This window comes from Diospyros lotus, chromosome 2, assembly GCF_014633365.1.
Source record: "Diospyros lotus cultivar Yz01 chromosome 2, ASM1463336v1, whole genome shotgun sequence".
NCBI lineage: Eukaryota > Viridiplantae > Streptophyta > Magnoliopsida > Ericales > Ebenaceae > Diospyros > Diospyros lotus.
The window spans coordinates 7,912,309-7,928,216 of record NC_068339.1 but is presented as its reverse complement, the minus strand read 5'-3'; the positions used below and the strand labels follow the sequence as shown (position 1 = coordinate 7,928,216).

Here is a 15,908-nt window from a genome sequence, read left to right as displayed (position 1 = left end):
GATGATAGGAGAAAAAAAAGTAATCATCGTATTATAATTAAGGCGGTTTATCTTTATTTAAAATTTTTGGGTCTTGAATAGCAAGGTTTGGAGGATGATAAAATTCTGGTAATAGATTTTATTAAAAATAATAAGAATATAAGATTTGTCCATTATAACTTAGGGTTCATACAATTGAAATCAAGAAATTCTCTAAATATACCCATCATTTTTGTATGTTTTGTTTGTTTATATGCACTCGACTTATGAAACTCTACGTCCTAAAAATGTTAAATAAGTTGTATTTGATACGATAAAATATTGAGGAAGGTGGTTATTTTTCCATTTTTGTGGTGCATGTCGTACACAATTGTTTGTTTTTATTATTGTTATTGTTATTGCTTTTTTTTTTTTTTAAGGTTCTTTGAGTTTTTTTTTAAGAATTAATTATATATAATTAAATTCTACTTTGTATGTAATTTAATAAGATCATTTGGTGTTATTTCAAATTTATTCTTTTCATATTGGAGAATGCTTTTAAATGTTAGTCATTGTATTAAGGGTAATGATTTAATAGTAATAAATATATATATTTTTTAACAATCAAATAATTCTATTGATTAATTAAATAATTTAAAAGACAGTACATTTATTATTAATTAAGAAAATTGTTCACATATTAAAAACAAGATTCAATAAATATACTCAGAAAATATAATATATTTATTATTTTTAATCATTATTCTAAAGACACAATGATTAACACTACCTTATTATAATAAACATATAAAAATTTATGGAATTGCTTAGATTGAAGTAACATCTTAGTTAATAATAATAAAAATGTAACAATTTTATTGGAATTAAAGACCAAATTACTTCTTGCAAGACAATGGAATGAGATGTTATGCCAAATGAAACAATTACTTGACACAAATAACAAAAAAAGAAAAAGAAAAAGTAACATAACAAAAGAGAGTTATTGAACATGAACCATGTTTTAATGAAGATACTTTGAGTCCATTAATATCTGATGATTAATCTAAAAATGAGAAAAAAAAAAATATATACACACATATATGTATTAGTTTGAAGGATTATCACCCAAAATGTCCGACCTTTTATAAAAAGTTCTTTTCATATCTTAAGAAATAGTTAATTAGAAAAGAGCGATAGTTGCCAAATAGTGGCAAGAAATGAATATATTTTAATCTGGAATAAGGTTGAGACGAGACTCATACTTGATTTTGCAATCAAAGAAAGGAATGTGATTTATTTAAGAAAATCTCGTATCTAAGTTAAAGCCAAATATGAGATTAGAGAAAAGTGAGCGGCTATAAAAAGTTGAGTTATAATTATTGTAATTATAGTTGCCTTATTTTGCTTTATTGAAGTCGATAAATTTTTAACTTGAGCATTATTGTCTTTGTTCTACCTGTATTATTTGCTTGCAATTTGTATTAAGTTTGCATTTGTATAAAGTACAAATAATATCATATTTGACTAACTTTTTAAGTCACTTATTCTTGTCATGAGAATTGATTAATGACTATTTTTTTAAAGGGTGTACTGCCAAGCAATTTCCTTTCAAGCGTATGACATTTAAAGAGGTGGTTGGTTGTGAGGGAAAGTAGTGCGGTAGGTGTGTCATTTTTCTATGATTTATGAAGTACTTAGATTTATGGTGTTTTTCATAAGGTTTATCTAATTAGGTCACGTGTGAATTTTTCTCCTTTTGACAAAAAAAATTCATCTTAGGGTCTGTGTATTGAGTTGGATAGTCCAACTACATTAGTTGATACAATCTAATCTTTCATATATTGTGACCTTATCTAATTATTAGCAACTAACAATTGATGCAACAATATCGCTTAGGGGAAGGTTTAAGGACTTTATTTTCCTGTGACTTTGGTTGCTCTTTTAAATAGTAATTTTATGAGATTAAAGACTAGTTCTTTGAAATTTAACAATCATATATATATATATATAAAATTTCAAAATCAGTTGATATATATCACCTCTTATAAAAAATGATAATACTTTGTTTGGATAAGGTTATATAAACAGTACTGGCGCTTATAAGAAATATTAAGCAATTCATTCATTCATAATTAACAATGAAGTTGATTAAAAAGCAGTAAAGGGAGAAGTTGCAAGCAATATATGGAATATTATTTTTTGTGTCATTGCTACGTACATTTCATATATTTGATACTACACAAATTGTGGCTAAAAAGTAACTTAGAGAATATTTTCCCCCAAATAGACGTTGTTGAGATGGCTAAACAAATTGCCAAATACGTATAAGTATGAATCATTCAAAACCTGATATCTTTACCATCATTTCGAATGTAATTCTTGGGGTTTTGTTTTTTTTGTTCCCCAAATTTTTAAACTTAAAAGGTGCCGTGGGGTGTAATTTATTTATTAATTATATAATAGTGTATTAAATTAAATTAAATTCCTAGCAGTAGCACATCAAAAAATGCGGTCGGCGCAACTGTTTTTCCCAGATCTAAAAAAATCAGCGGCTTTTGACCTTCGGATTCATGAACGCAATAGCAGACCACTGTTTTCCCAACCGTTACGATTCAAATAACCACGTAACCCCAACCCCATTCCTCCCTCTCTGGCACGCGCCGTATTCGCATCCACGCTCCCACAAGCCGCGTTGGGACGAATTTTTCTCACACGCGTCGTGCCGAGAGGGCGAGTGTACTATTTTCTGCGATGCGAGCGAGTGAAAGGAGGGTCTCCGTTTTATACCCGCCATTTCTCTCTTCCCCGGACCATTTAATGCCTGTCTCTCTCGCTTTCGCTCTGCAAAATCTGTACAACCGAATTATAGAGAGAAAAAAAAAGAGAGAGGGCAGAGCTATAAATGCAGGACCACTGGCGAGTCTGATCAGGGCGAGGAGTAGATGTACATGTATATAAATTGAATGAACCATGAATCCTCAATCACACTTGGACGTATAGTTGAGTTGAGTCTCCGCTGTCTGCTCGGCCTTACATGCGCCTCATCTTAGGGTTACGGTTTTGAGGAGGCGGTTTGGCGATGTGGAACTCCGCGGCGAACCTCTCGGCGAGGTCGGCGTCCTTCAGGGAGGACGGCGACGACGAGGAGGCTCTCCGGTGGGCGGCGCTCGAGAGGCTGCCCACCTACGCCCGTGTTCGGAAGGGGATTTTCAAGAGCATTGCCGGAGACGCCAGGGAGATCGAGGTTGAGAAGCTTGAGGTTCAGGAGCGCAAGGTTGTGCTGGACCGGCTGGTGAATTCCGTCGAGGACTCTGAGAGATTCTTCGACCGGATGCGCCGGCGTTTACACTCGTAATTCCGCCTCTTTTTTATTAGTTGTCTTAATGATGGATCGGAAGTGTTGTTTCTGGTTAAAGTGTTGTTTCTGGTTAAGTAGTTGCAGAAAACTCGTTTTAACTAGCTTAAGCTTTTGGATCGAGCTCGGTTCAGTGGATAATTGAGTTTAAGAAAGCACACTGACGCTTAATACATTGTTTTTCCTTTTCACTTCGATTTCTAACCGCACTGATGAACATCTGGATGTCCAGGATTCCCTTTTCATCATCTTCTACCGTGTAGTGTTGTCACTTGCTTTGGCAGAAGCATGGATTTGTAATATAATTTCACTTACCCTATTCTGAAAATTGAAAATTTCGGTATTTAAATATTATCGGCCCTGATTCATAGACGGCTATTCTCTTGTGCCATGTTGAGTAATTTGTTGTGTATATCTTATTCTTTTCTTGTATCGGATTACGTGAACTTGATGAAATGATTGGCAATTGGAATTTGATTTTATCATGTACGGTATTGCAGGGTAGATATTGAATTTCCAAAGATTGAGGTTCGATTTGAGCATCTGACTGTGGAGTCTTTTGTTCATGTTGGAAGCAGAGCACTTCCTACTATTCCAAATTTCATTTTTAACATGACTGAAGTAAGGTTTACAAAGTTACACATTGAGAAAATTTTATCTTTCACCACTTTCTTCTTATCTAGCTATTCATTTGTTAATTTTCACCCAGGCTTTCTTAAGGCAGTTGAAAATATTCCCAGGCAGGAGAAGAAAGTTGACAATTTTAGATGATATTAATGGGATCATTAGACCTTCCAGGTGTGCTTGGAATTCAAAATTTCAACTGCATTTGGCAAAATTTTTCGTCAAAATCTAATGAGTTATCTTGTTTCTTCTAGATTAACACTGCTTTTGGGTCCTCCAAGCTCTGGAAAAACAACTCTGCTGTTAGCGCTTGCTGGCCGCCTTGGGCCTGATCTGCAGGTATAAAAATTCTGTTTATCTTGCATAGATTAACAAACTCCCTGCTTTTAATTCTAGTGCTCATGGTTGTTGTCACTATTATAGAATAATTTCCATGAATATATTAAATAACATACCAGGATATGGTGATACTTTGACATTAGCATTGAGCTCGTTTTTTCTTTTAGTTTGTCTTTCATATGTGTTTTTCAACTTAGTTCTAGTACTTATAGAAAGACACTGTTAAGAATTTTCTGGTGGATATTATGGCAAGAAAATGAGAATCATTTTTCTGCTGCGAAGCCATATATTGGCTTTGTTCACAGTCTTTACCTATCTTTACTGATTAGGCTTAAGAATTGGATTGCGTTTAGCTTCTTAAACAAAACATAAAAGGAAAAATATAAATAGAACAATTATAAGACTTGAGTTCTGTCAAGGGCTTCTAAGCTACTAAGGTATTTCTGCAAAAGTTGACTTGATTTCTCCTTTCACTCTTTGTCCATCCCTTTCCTTTGGTGGAGTAATTTTCAGTTAATATTAAAAAATGAGTTGAATCTCATTTGCTGATTCTCGTGTTTAATGCATCCAGTGGTGTGGTATAAGTGCTGCAGGCAGTGCATGTCCCTGGTTCCCCTACAAGGAAGATACTTTCATTTCCTTGATTTGAGATGGATATGTGATGTATAAGTTGTTGGATTTACAATATATCCTTGGGCTTTTCTAGTTGGTGAGCAATATACTTTGATAACATTGAAGTGAGCTGTGTTTATGACTTCCTTGCCATGACAATTTGCGTAAAGCTCCAATGAGTTACTGATGGGCATGTTAAATTGGTTAAAGTCTATTATGTCTTTGTGAACACAAACGAAGTATAGTTTGCTAACTTACTAATTTTTCTCATTAATTTTCTCTTGTTGGTGGGAGAAGGGGGAGTGTAGAGACAATAGAGTATTTTGAATGAATGACTATATAATTTGCAGGAAAAATGAATTCAGGAGAAGTTTAAATTTGGTTATTGCTTTGGATGCATCCGGACTTAAAATTGACTTTAAGAATGCAAACTATGTTTTGACTTTTCTGCTGTTGTACTTAGATGTATCTAGCTAGGAATTCCTTATGCATTAGAATAACATCTTGATGTAGGCATGTAGCTTTTAAGTTTCTTAATCCACTTTTAGTGTTATGAATTTAGTGCAGTCCTGAGAAGTACAGGAACCTACCCTGATGCTGAATGCATATTTCACACCTTTTTTCCCTGCTAAATATTCCTCTAATACCTTGATTACTTTGAAGATGTCAGGGAGAATTACGTACAATGGACATAGTTTAAATGAGTTTGTTCCTCAGAAGACAGCTGCTTATGTCAGTCAACAAGATTGGCATGTAGCAGAGATGACTGTGAGGGAGACTCTTGACTTCTCAGCTCGTTGTCAAGGTGTTGGATATAAATACGGTAAGCTGTGGAAGATTGTGTTTTTCTCTTTGTGAGTGTGCCTATGTGGAAGTCAGCTAGATGCTAAACAATGGATATATACATCAGATATGCTTCTGGAGCTTTCACGAAGAGAGAAGATTGCTGGAATAAAACCTGATGAAGATCTTGATATACTCATGAAGGTACAGACTTTCTTAAAAGTGAAATTCTTATTTTTTACCTAAAATTTTGCAGTTTTTGAGTTGATTAATGCTTACTGTTATAATTTATTTTTTTATTTTATCTCTTTATTCATTTATTTCTCTTGCTGAAGGCATTAGCTTTGGGAGGCCAATATACAAACCTTGTTGTGGAGTATATTTTAAAGGTACTTTCTAGATTTGGTCAGTTCTTGGAACTGCATATTATGTCTGGTGATGTAGTTTTAAATTGCTCTAGACTTTTACATTTTCATTAATTCACCTCATAAATGAATGAAAGACTTGAACTCTTCATTAGTTACAAACCTTGAGTGCTTTTTTTTTATTCATCTTTAATTGTTACTTTGACAGCTTTTATGCAACACATGATGCTGTGAAGGTTTTATGTGATTAGTGGGCTAGCTCATTTTTGGGGGATCATGGACACAGGTCTATTGAAAGACTGAACCATGTAGAACTTTTCTTGTGTGTGCGTGAGATCTGTACTATCCAATTCTAACAAAGAATGAATGAGCAGGATGGTACTTTCGGTGGTTATCGTGTAAAAGCTAATGCTTCTTTTTTTGGTCATACAAGGTATTATGGTTTCATCAACTTTTGTTGACCAGCAAGACAATGCCAATTGATATTTGTTCCCCACCTCCCAACTAGAGAGAGAGAGAGAGAGAGAGAGAAGATAATATTGTATGAGAGTTCTAGATGTTTAGAAATATCTCTCCTATGAACCAGTTTTTCTAGGTCCCAGTTGTGTGGAACTGCTTTGAATTTGTGAAGGAACCATTGTGTACAGTGATACAAGTTTGTTTCCTTGAAGTTGATCACAGACTTCTTTTGGTCTTTTTGTTTGTTGCAAAATTCTTTTCTCCATTTTGGATTTTACTGGTCATCCAAAATTCTTTTCTCCTTTTTGAGCATCATTCTTTCTTCAAAAATTACAAGAAGTTCAAGTCACTCAGACTAGACAGGATGGTGTTTGATTGGAAATTTTCTGAGTGAAAAAGGATTGACTAGTGGGGAAAAGAGGATATGAATAATCATGGTTGTAGTTGCTAGAATTTATACAATTTTGACATTGTAGTTTCCTTATGATTAGCATTTGTACTGATCTGAAAGCAAAAAATTCTCTCTAGAGGTTAAAATTGTTCCATAAATGCAGTTATTTTTTTCCTTTAAAATCATTGCAACACATAATTCTTAAAATTCTCAGGCAATACTAAAATTTATCTGACAAAGATTTTAGGGTTGGACATTTGTGCGGACACACTGGTTGGAGATGAAATGCTCAAAGGAATCTCTGGGGGCCAGAAGAAACGGCTTACTACTGGTAATTGTGTTTTTATGTTCCTTTGATGATTAAAAGCTAGATTGTTTACTACTTTTGCTGACATGGTATGCATGCTTGGTAGGTGAATTGTTAGTGGGTCCATCTAGGGTGTTGTTTATGGATGAAATATCCACTGGGCTTGACAGTTCAACAACCTATCAAATCGTCAAGTATCTTAGGCATTCAACTCATGCACTAGATGGAACCACAATTATCTCCCTGCTACAACCTGCTCCCGAGACTTATGAGTTGTTTGATGATATTATACTTGTGTGTGAGGGCCACATTGTTTACCAGGGGCCTCGTCATACTGCCCTTGAGTTTTTCTCATTTATGGGATTTTATTGTCCTGAGCGGAAGAATGTGGCAGACTTTCTTCAAGAAGTAAGTGGTGAGGATCTTGGGATGTGAACTACTCCTCTTCTACTGTATCTTATTTGGTCAAGTTCTAAATGGTGCAGGTTGTGTCAAAGAAGGACCAAGAACAGTATTGGGCTAATCCTGACCACCCTTACCGGTACATACCTGTTGTGAAGTTTGCTGAAGCTTTTCGTTCATATCGTGCTGGGAAGAATTTGTCTGAGGAACTGAATATTCCATTTGATAGACGTTATTGTCATCCAGCAGCCTTGTCTACTTCCCGTTATGGCACAAGGAGGCAGGAACTTCTTAAGATCAACTTTAACTGGCAGTTGCTACTGATGAAACGTAATTCATTTATCTATGTTTTTAAATTCATTCAGGTAAGTTTTATTGGATTCCTTAGCTTTAATACAGTTACTCGTCCTTCATCGCTGATATAATTTTCTTACTTTACCGTTTGAGCAGTATGTGTGTCATGATTTCTATGCTCATTATGGTTTATGACTTTATGAGTAGTCTTTATTGTTTGCAGCTCCTTTTTGTTGCTTTGATTACGATGACTGTTTTCTTCCGAACGAAACTACATCATAATACAATTGATGATGGAGGCATCTATCTCGGGGCACTGTACTTTGCGATGGTTATTATCCTTTTTAATGGCTTTACTGAGGTCTCCATGTTGGTAGCAAAACTTCCGGTTATTTACAAGCATAGGGACTTGCACCTCTATCCATGCTGGGCATATACACTTCCTTCTTGGCTCCTAAGCATCCCAACTTCACTTATAGAGTCTGGTTTCTGGGTGGCAGTTACATATTATGTAATTGGATATGACCCTAATGTTATACGGTGAGGGTTATGCTTAAATGTAGTTTTCCAATAATGTCTCCTTGGATTAAATTTTAGCAATTCTAATATTTCAATGGTGCTAAAATTTCAATCTGCAGATTCTTTCGTCAGTTCCTATTATATTTCTTTCTGCACCAGATGTCTTTAGCTCTTTTCAAAGTGATGGGCTCCTTGGGTCGAAATATGATAGTTGCTAATACATTTGGATCTTTTGCCATGTTGGTTGTAATGGGTCTTGGAGGATACATAATTTCAAGAGGTAAACTGATATTTGTCTCGGTTTTACCATGTTCCAGCTTTGAAATGAGACTCACTTTGTTCTTATTACATTTTTTACTTTTACAGACAACATTTCGAGCTTCTGGATCTGGGGCTTTTGGGTTTCTCCTTTAATGTATGCTCAAAATGCAGCTTCTGTGAATGAATTTCTTGGGCATTCTTGGGATAAGGTAATCTGCTTAACTTAAAGATCAGCAGTTGAATTTTTGGAATTTGTTGAAAATTATGGGTAACTCTAGTACTTGATCTAGCATGGTATTGAACCGAAAATATTTTTAGAGTACCAGATGCTGCACACAGTGGAGTGACACTATAGGAGGTTCAAAATCCTAACGGATTTGTTACTCTTTCTGATGATTTACTAAAAGAAAGCAACTCACAATAATGCCCTTGACAGCTACTCTTTTAAGTATCATGAGCATAATTTAAGAACTTTCTCGAATAAGAGGTATTGCTGATATTAATTGTTATACTTGGGTTTCTTTTTTATCTTTTTATTTGTTAACTGCTGTGAAGTTATTTCACAGGCAATATGTTTCTCTGAAGATGTCCTTTCCACCTAAGGATATACATATGGATGTTGTCAGATGAATATATAACCACTGATATTAAAATCCACTTTCATTTTATGTTTTCTAGGAGTGGTAAACCTCTGCCATTTCTCTGGTTCTCTATACCATGCAAAGAAGCTGGACTTCTAGAAGTTGCCAGGGGGCTCTTTAGTTGCAGAAACAGTCCCAGTTTTTCAGGAAATTGCTTCACAGAAAATGGAAAATTAGAAAACTTGTTCAACTACAAAAAAATTCTAAACTTTTAGGAGTTTTCCAAAGTTTTCTTACTAATTTGGAGATTTTGAATTTATGGTTCTCTACAAAATTTTCTTTAAATCATCTTCATCTCTTTTTCTAACACAACTTACACAAAAAGACCCCTCTCTCTTTTTTTTGACATATATTCCAATTTTCTAGATTGAAAATTAGTTTTTTGTACTTCAGTTTGAATATGTTTTTCAAAGTATCCATGGAAAATGAAAACTAGAGATTTTTATAGAAAATTGGAGATAGAAACCAGAAAACATTTTCTACATGTAAACAGCACCTAATTTTCCCTACTTCTGACAGAAAAAATGGTTCTTTCATGTTTGAAAGTGACCATTAAATGTAAAGGATTTCAGGAATAGTGCACGCGGAAGAGGCAGTCCTGCCATTCACTATCAATCACATATGAGGAACAAACCTATTATGTACATATCATAATCTGTATGTGTTCCTACTTCAGTGGGTAGGAGTGCTTACCAGTATCTATGAGGAAAGGATGGAGCTTAGAAAGCTCATGTCTGAGATGACTGCCTATTATGTACATATCATGGTTGAAGTGTTTTTCTTCTCCTCACTATTCACTGCTATATTTACTTAGTAACTAATAATGATATTTTCTTTCTTTCTTTCTTTGTATTTTTTTTTTTTTTTTATGTTTTCGCTTGCAAGGGGTGTTGATAAACAATAGACCATCCATGCATTTTGGGGATTATAGAACTTCAACTACCAATATTTTGATGTTTTAAGCTTCTTAAACACGTCTTTTGGATTGATTATTTTGTGATTACCCATGTCAGAACCAAAAATTGGGTTGTAGTCTTGAGTGGAGAAATAGTACAATTGCAATTTATACTCAACCTAACTGGAGATTTTGTACCTTTTGTACTGTTATTCTGTCTCTTGTACAGTTTTTTTTTTTTTTGCACCTGATTTGTTTATTCATGCTCATGCAGAAAGCTGGAGACCATGGTAATGGGTCACTAGGTGTGGCATTGCTGAAGGCACGCAGTTTGTTTCCACAGAGCTATTGGTATTGGATTGGGATTGGCGCTTTGCTTGGATATACTGTTTTGTTCAACCTTCTTTTCACAATTTTCCTAACTTATCTTAATCGTAAGCCATCTTGCTTTAAATGGTTTCTGGATCAGAGCCTTTTTCGATCAAATAATTGCAAAACAAGTAGCATGAATACACTTTTCTTATGTTTTATTCTTTCTAAAATCTTTTGATATAGCTTTGGGGAAGCGTCAAGCTGTTGTTTCTGAGGAAGAGCTCCAGGAGAGAGAGAGGAGACAAAAAAGCGAACCTGTCGTTATTCAGCTAAGAGAATACTTGCAGCATTCAGGCTCATTTACAGGTTTTCTGTGGAGTAGTTATGGATTCTCTATTGCTCTTCCACACCCCCCCCCCCCCCCATCTCACAAATTAAGGGGGACCATAAAGAAAATTGAAATTGAAGATTTACTATTATCTTCACTTCTTTTGGGCAGCAAAAACTTTTAATCAGAGGGGCATGGTTCTTCCATTTCAACCGCTTTCCATGTCTTTTGGCAATATCAATTATTACGTGGATGTTCCTCTTGTACGTATCCTCTCCTTCCCTTTGGTGACTTGATAATCACTTAGAACATATCTGGTTCTCATAAAATTATTGGTCCAGGAATTGAAGCAGCAGGGGGTCTTAGAAGACAAACTGCAACTGTTGGTTAATATTACCGGAGCATTCAGGCCGGGGGTGCTAACTGCTTTAGTTGGAGTAAGTGGTGCTGGCAAAACCACCCTCATGGATGTCTTGGCAGGTAGAAAAACTGGTGGAGTAATAGAAGGGAGCATTCATATATCTGGTTATCCTAAAAAGCAAGAAACTTTTGCCAGAATATCTGGTTACTGTGAGCAGAATGACATTCACTCCCCTTGTTTGACTGTTGTTGAGTCTCTTCTTTTCTCTGCTTGGCTGCGGTTGGCAAAAGATGTTGACCTGGAAACACAAAAGGTATTGTTATTGTCTCTTCTTCTTTTCTTTTTATTAATTTAGAGGGGAGGGATGTATTTTACCAGCTTTTGCTATGAGATGAGTAACTGCTTAAATTCCAGGCATTTGTTGAGGAGGTAATGGAACTCGTGGAGCTCACCCCATTGAGTGGGGCGTTAATTGGTCTGCCTGGTGTTGATGGTTTGTCAACTGAGCAAAGAAAACGATTGACCATCGCTGTTGAACTGGTTGCCAACCCTTCCATTGTTTTCATGGATGAACCTACGTCAGGATTGGATGCAAGGTCTGCAGCCATTGTCATGAGGACTGTGAGGAATATAGTAAATACTGGGCGAACAATTGTGTGCACAATTCACCAGCCCAGCATTGATATTTTTGAATCGTTTGATGAGGTACGCGTCTCTTTAATCTGCTAAGAGCTTGCTTCACTTCTTGAACATTGCCCTATCTATTGAAGAATACCTTCCTACTGTATACTGGATTATAATGCTGTCAATTGATAACAACATGCACTACAAATATGGGCCCTTTGATAATTCATACTGGCGTCCTGGGCAAGTAGGATAAATGTTGGTTGCTGACTCTGTTAACATGGAAGATAACATAGCATCCCTTTGCAGAGTCCATCTTTGGCGGCTACAATGCAAATGGTGTTTAGCATAAACTCACAAGAGGGTTGACCATGTCTCTATCCTTAGTGGGGAGAACTAGTGCCCGTATGCTTAGTTATGGAGGATTAGGGTGGAACATGGACCTATGCTTGTTGAATTTGATTTTCATGAAGTTAGTGTTTGAGGATCCACATTTGATTTCATGTTTTCGAATTTTCTTTAGCTGATAAGTTGAATACCCCATATCTTTATTTATATGTGGGGTAGTGACAACTAAATATATTGTTCTGCACCATAGATACCTTGGGCATACTGCACCAGAAAAGTTCACCCCGATCTTTTCACTGATTCTCCTTAATCTTGTCTTGACATCACAGCTCTTATTCATGAAGCGTGGAGGACAGGTTATTTATGCAGGTCCACTTGGCCCCAAGTCTTGCAAGCTCATTGAGTACTTTGAGGTCAATATCCGGATGACTACTTCCAGTATTAAGCGTTTTACTTCTTTTTGATGATTAAATCCTGAGTCCATCCTTGATTAGTACTGTATGCATTTGATGTATAGGCAATCGAAGGAGTGCCAAAGATCAGACCTGGATACAATCCTGCTGCATGGATGTTAGAGGTTACTTCATTAGCAGAGGAAGACCGTCTTGGCGTGGATTTCGCAGAAGTTTACCAAAGATCATATCTATTTCAGTATGTCCATATTTCTGTAAGAGTCTGGTTCCTAAATTTTCTTTTGCAGCTTTTCTTTATTAAATCTACGCAAGCCGTCTTTGTTTTTCAGACGCAACAGAGAGCTGGTTGATAGTTTAAGCAGACCAAATAGAGAGGCAAAGGATTTGATTTTTCCGAGCAAGTATTCTAAGTCAAATTTTGACCAGTTTTTAGCTTGTCTTTGGAAGCAAAATCTATCATATTGGAGAAACCCACAATACACTGCAGTTCGCTTCTTCTACACTGTCATCATTTCGTTGATGCTTGGAACAATATGCTGGAGATTTGGCTCTAAAAGGTTAACACGGATACTTCTCTTAGTTTATCTTGTGTGTTGTGCTTTATACATATCGTTTATTGACATGTTGATTGATCTGCCCAGCAATCACTGTATAGGCTAACCCTATACATGCGCATAGGAAAATCTAGCTAGGGCCTTGACATTACACTACTGTGGGCAGATGATGTGTTGCTCTTTGCAGTGATTCCATCATTTAGGAGTGGTATTGTTCCGCTATAACAGTATAATTTTCTTTTTTTTTGTGGGGTGGGGCAGGGCAGGGGCGGAGGCGTAAATAGCCCCACGAGCTTAAGCAGTGGATATTGACAAGAGGCATGATAGCCTATGAGTTTGGTGGATTAAATGCCCACGGAGCTGAATTCTGATTTAGGTTTAATGTAGCATACTCAGTGGGTTAATGCGTTGTTTGGGTTTATCCTGACATTCCCTCATCATTTCCCTATTAATCAAGGGATAGGACGCCTTCCCTTCTATCTCTTTGTGACAAATAATTTAGAGTGATGCCATATGAGTTGAATTTTTATACAAAATTATTGTATCACGGAACCCATTGATATCTACGCATTGGAGGAAAAAAGCCAATGAATTGACATGGGCCAAAAAAACACTGCAGTGCCACACTATTCTGTGTGAGCTGTCTATATCGAGATTCCTTGCGAGAATCAAATTTCTTTGTTACTCAATTTCTTCAGCAAACTTCTCCAGCTTGTGTTGTAAATCGGTTCACTTATTTTACTATCTAACTTTCTAGTTCTTTCTTTTTTGCCAATCTATAGGGAGACACAGCAGGACATATTTAATGCCATGGGATCCATGTATGCGGCAGTTCTTTTCATTGGAGTAACCAATGGCACTGCTGTCCAGCCTGTTGTCTCTGTTGAAAGGTTTGTTTCATATAGAGAGAGAGCTGCGGGGATGTATTCAGCACTGCCATTTGCATTTGCTCAGGTCTCCCTTCTGACTTTTTTTGTCTAGTCCGTTTGAAATACTTGTTCTTCATTATGCTTATTTATGGTGTCTTCCATACGCAGGTTGCCATTGAGTTCCCTTACGTTTTTGCACAGACAGTTATATACTGCACAATTTTCTACTCCATGGCCGCATTCGAGTGGACTAGCTCAAAATTTATTTGGTACACGTTCTTCATGTATTTCACCGTACTGTACTTCACCTTCTACGGAATGATGACAACTGCCATCACACCAAATCATAACGTGGCTGCCATCATTGCCGCTCCTTTTTACATGCTTTGGAACCTCTTCAGTGGATTGATGATCCCTCAAAAGGTAATTGAAGTATTGTACTTTCTTTATCTTTTAGTTTTTGTAACTTTAGAACTTTGCACAGTTCTGTGATGCATTCAGATCATAGAAATTGTTTGATTGGAACAACCGATTTCATTAATATTTGCAGCGTTTTTAATAATAAGTTGCTTATGCATTATTGTTGTAATTATCAATCTGCTGATACTCAATTGAATTCTTGCCTTTCTAATTTTTTGAACCAACATTAGGGACAGGGCCTCGCGTTTTTGTTTTTGTTTTTGTTCCTTGTCATGCTTTCGACTCTAAACCATCAATTTCTACTGATTTTTCAGAGGATTCCCATATGGTGGAGATGGTACTACTGGGCAAACCCTGTAGCCTGGAGCCTCTATGGACTTCTGGAGTCGCAGTACGGGGACAGTAACAGACATGTGAAGCAATCGGATGGAGTAAGCTCGATACCTGTCAGGCTCTTACTTCAGAACGTCCTAGGCTTCCGGCATGATTTCCTAGGTATTGCCGCTTTGTTGGTCGTTACGTTTTGCATGATGTTTGCGGTGATTTTTGCATACGCGATAAAATCTTTGAACTTCCAGAAGAGATAACAAAGGTGGATGATGCAACTCCATCACTATTTCTTCTCCTCCTTGTGTCCATAATAGGTAATACTGATCAGTTCACACAGTAGCTATATGAATAATGGCGATACCCATATGGCTACCTAATTGGAGTGGAATTGCTTGATATGCATAGCTAAATACTTTTGTTACTTTGACAATAATTTTATTTTCCTTGTGGAAGATTATAAGTTTTACGTGCATTGTAAATTCACTACCTTTGGCTGTGAGTTTTCCTCATTTTGATGCAATCAAACAAATTTTGAGCTTTCCTTACAAATTTAATGTATCAAGGAATATGTAACCCTTAATTTCATGTTAAATGTGCAAATTTAAATGTCATCTTTCTTGAAATCTATCTAAAGAGTGCCCAAGGCAAAAGTTATTTGTGGGGGGAAATATATAGGGCTACAGAAAAGGCTACGCACATGTCAGAAATATCGATATTCTCTTTGCAAATTTACTTTCTCTTACCCAGTGACCCATAGGCCATAGCTGCCTTCTCTCCTCTCTCCCCCTTTTCCATGGTCGTCTCAACAACTGCCCATCACTGCCATCTTATTGTCGCCTTTGCTTCGTCACCTTGTCTCTTGTGCATCGACTGCCTATTACGAAAACGAATTGAATACAAATCAATAATCAAACTAATCAACTACACATGAACACAAAATTTAACGTGAAAAATTTAAATCGAGAAAAATTATGGGCATAAAGAACAAAATATTACTAACAAAAAATTGGTAATACAAAAGTGATATTCACACACACACACTCTATGTCACTTTGTATCTGATTTTATGTGACTTGGATATCTATTTATAAACCTAAAATCATTTATGGATGAACACAGGAAATCGTATCCTGATCAATCATGA

The 15,908-nt window shown here is 36.2% G+C and overlaps 1 protein-coding gene across 3 annotated transcripts; it reads left to right on the top strand.

The window, feature by feature from the left end:
* Positions 1–2,821: 2,821 nt before the first annotated feature.
* LOC127795010 (ABC transporter G family member 32-like) lies at positions 2,822–15,344 on the top strand. 3 transcript variants are annotated; one of them, XM_052326405.1, is made up of 24 exons: positions 2,822–3,309; positions 3,814–3,934; positions 4,023–4,111; positions 4,192–4,276; positions 5,552–5,711; positions 5,799–5,875; positions 6,007–6,060; positions 7,127–7,217; positions 7,300–7,601; positions 7,679–7,960; positions 8,113–8,429; positions 8,528–8,688; positions 8,775–8,878; positions 10,480–10,639; positions 10,761–10,883; positions 11,017–11,108; positions 11,187–11,519; positions 11,621–11,911; positions 12,508–12,591; positions 12,696–12,829; positions 12,921–13,148; positions 13,928–14,099; positions 14,183–14,437; positions 14,749–15,344. In XM_052326405.1, the coding sequence occupies exons 1-24, from the start codon at positions 3,038–3,040 to the stop codon at positions 15,019–15,021; spliced, it is 4,260 nt and encodes a 1,419-aa protein (XP_052182365.1). In that variant the 5' UTR covers positions 2,822–3,037; the 3' UTR covers positions 15,022–15,344. The 3 variants fall into 3 exon arrangements, with proteins under 3 accessions (XP_052182365.1, XP_052182366.1, XP_052182367.1); XM_052326406.1 differs by lacking the exon at positions 7,300–7,601 and having other exon boundaries at positions 7,134–7,217; XM_052326407.1 differs by lacking the exons at positions 2,822–3,309; positions 3,814–3,934; positions 4,023–4,111 and having other exon boundaries at positions 4,204–4,276; positions 5,559–5,711.
* The last annotated feature ends 564 nt before the right edge of the window (positions 15,345–15,908 follow it).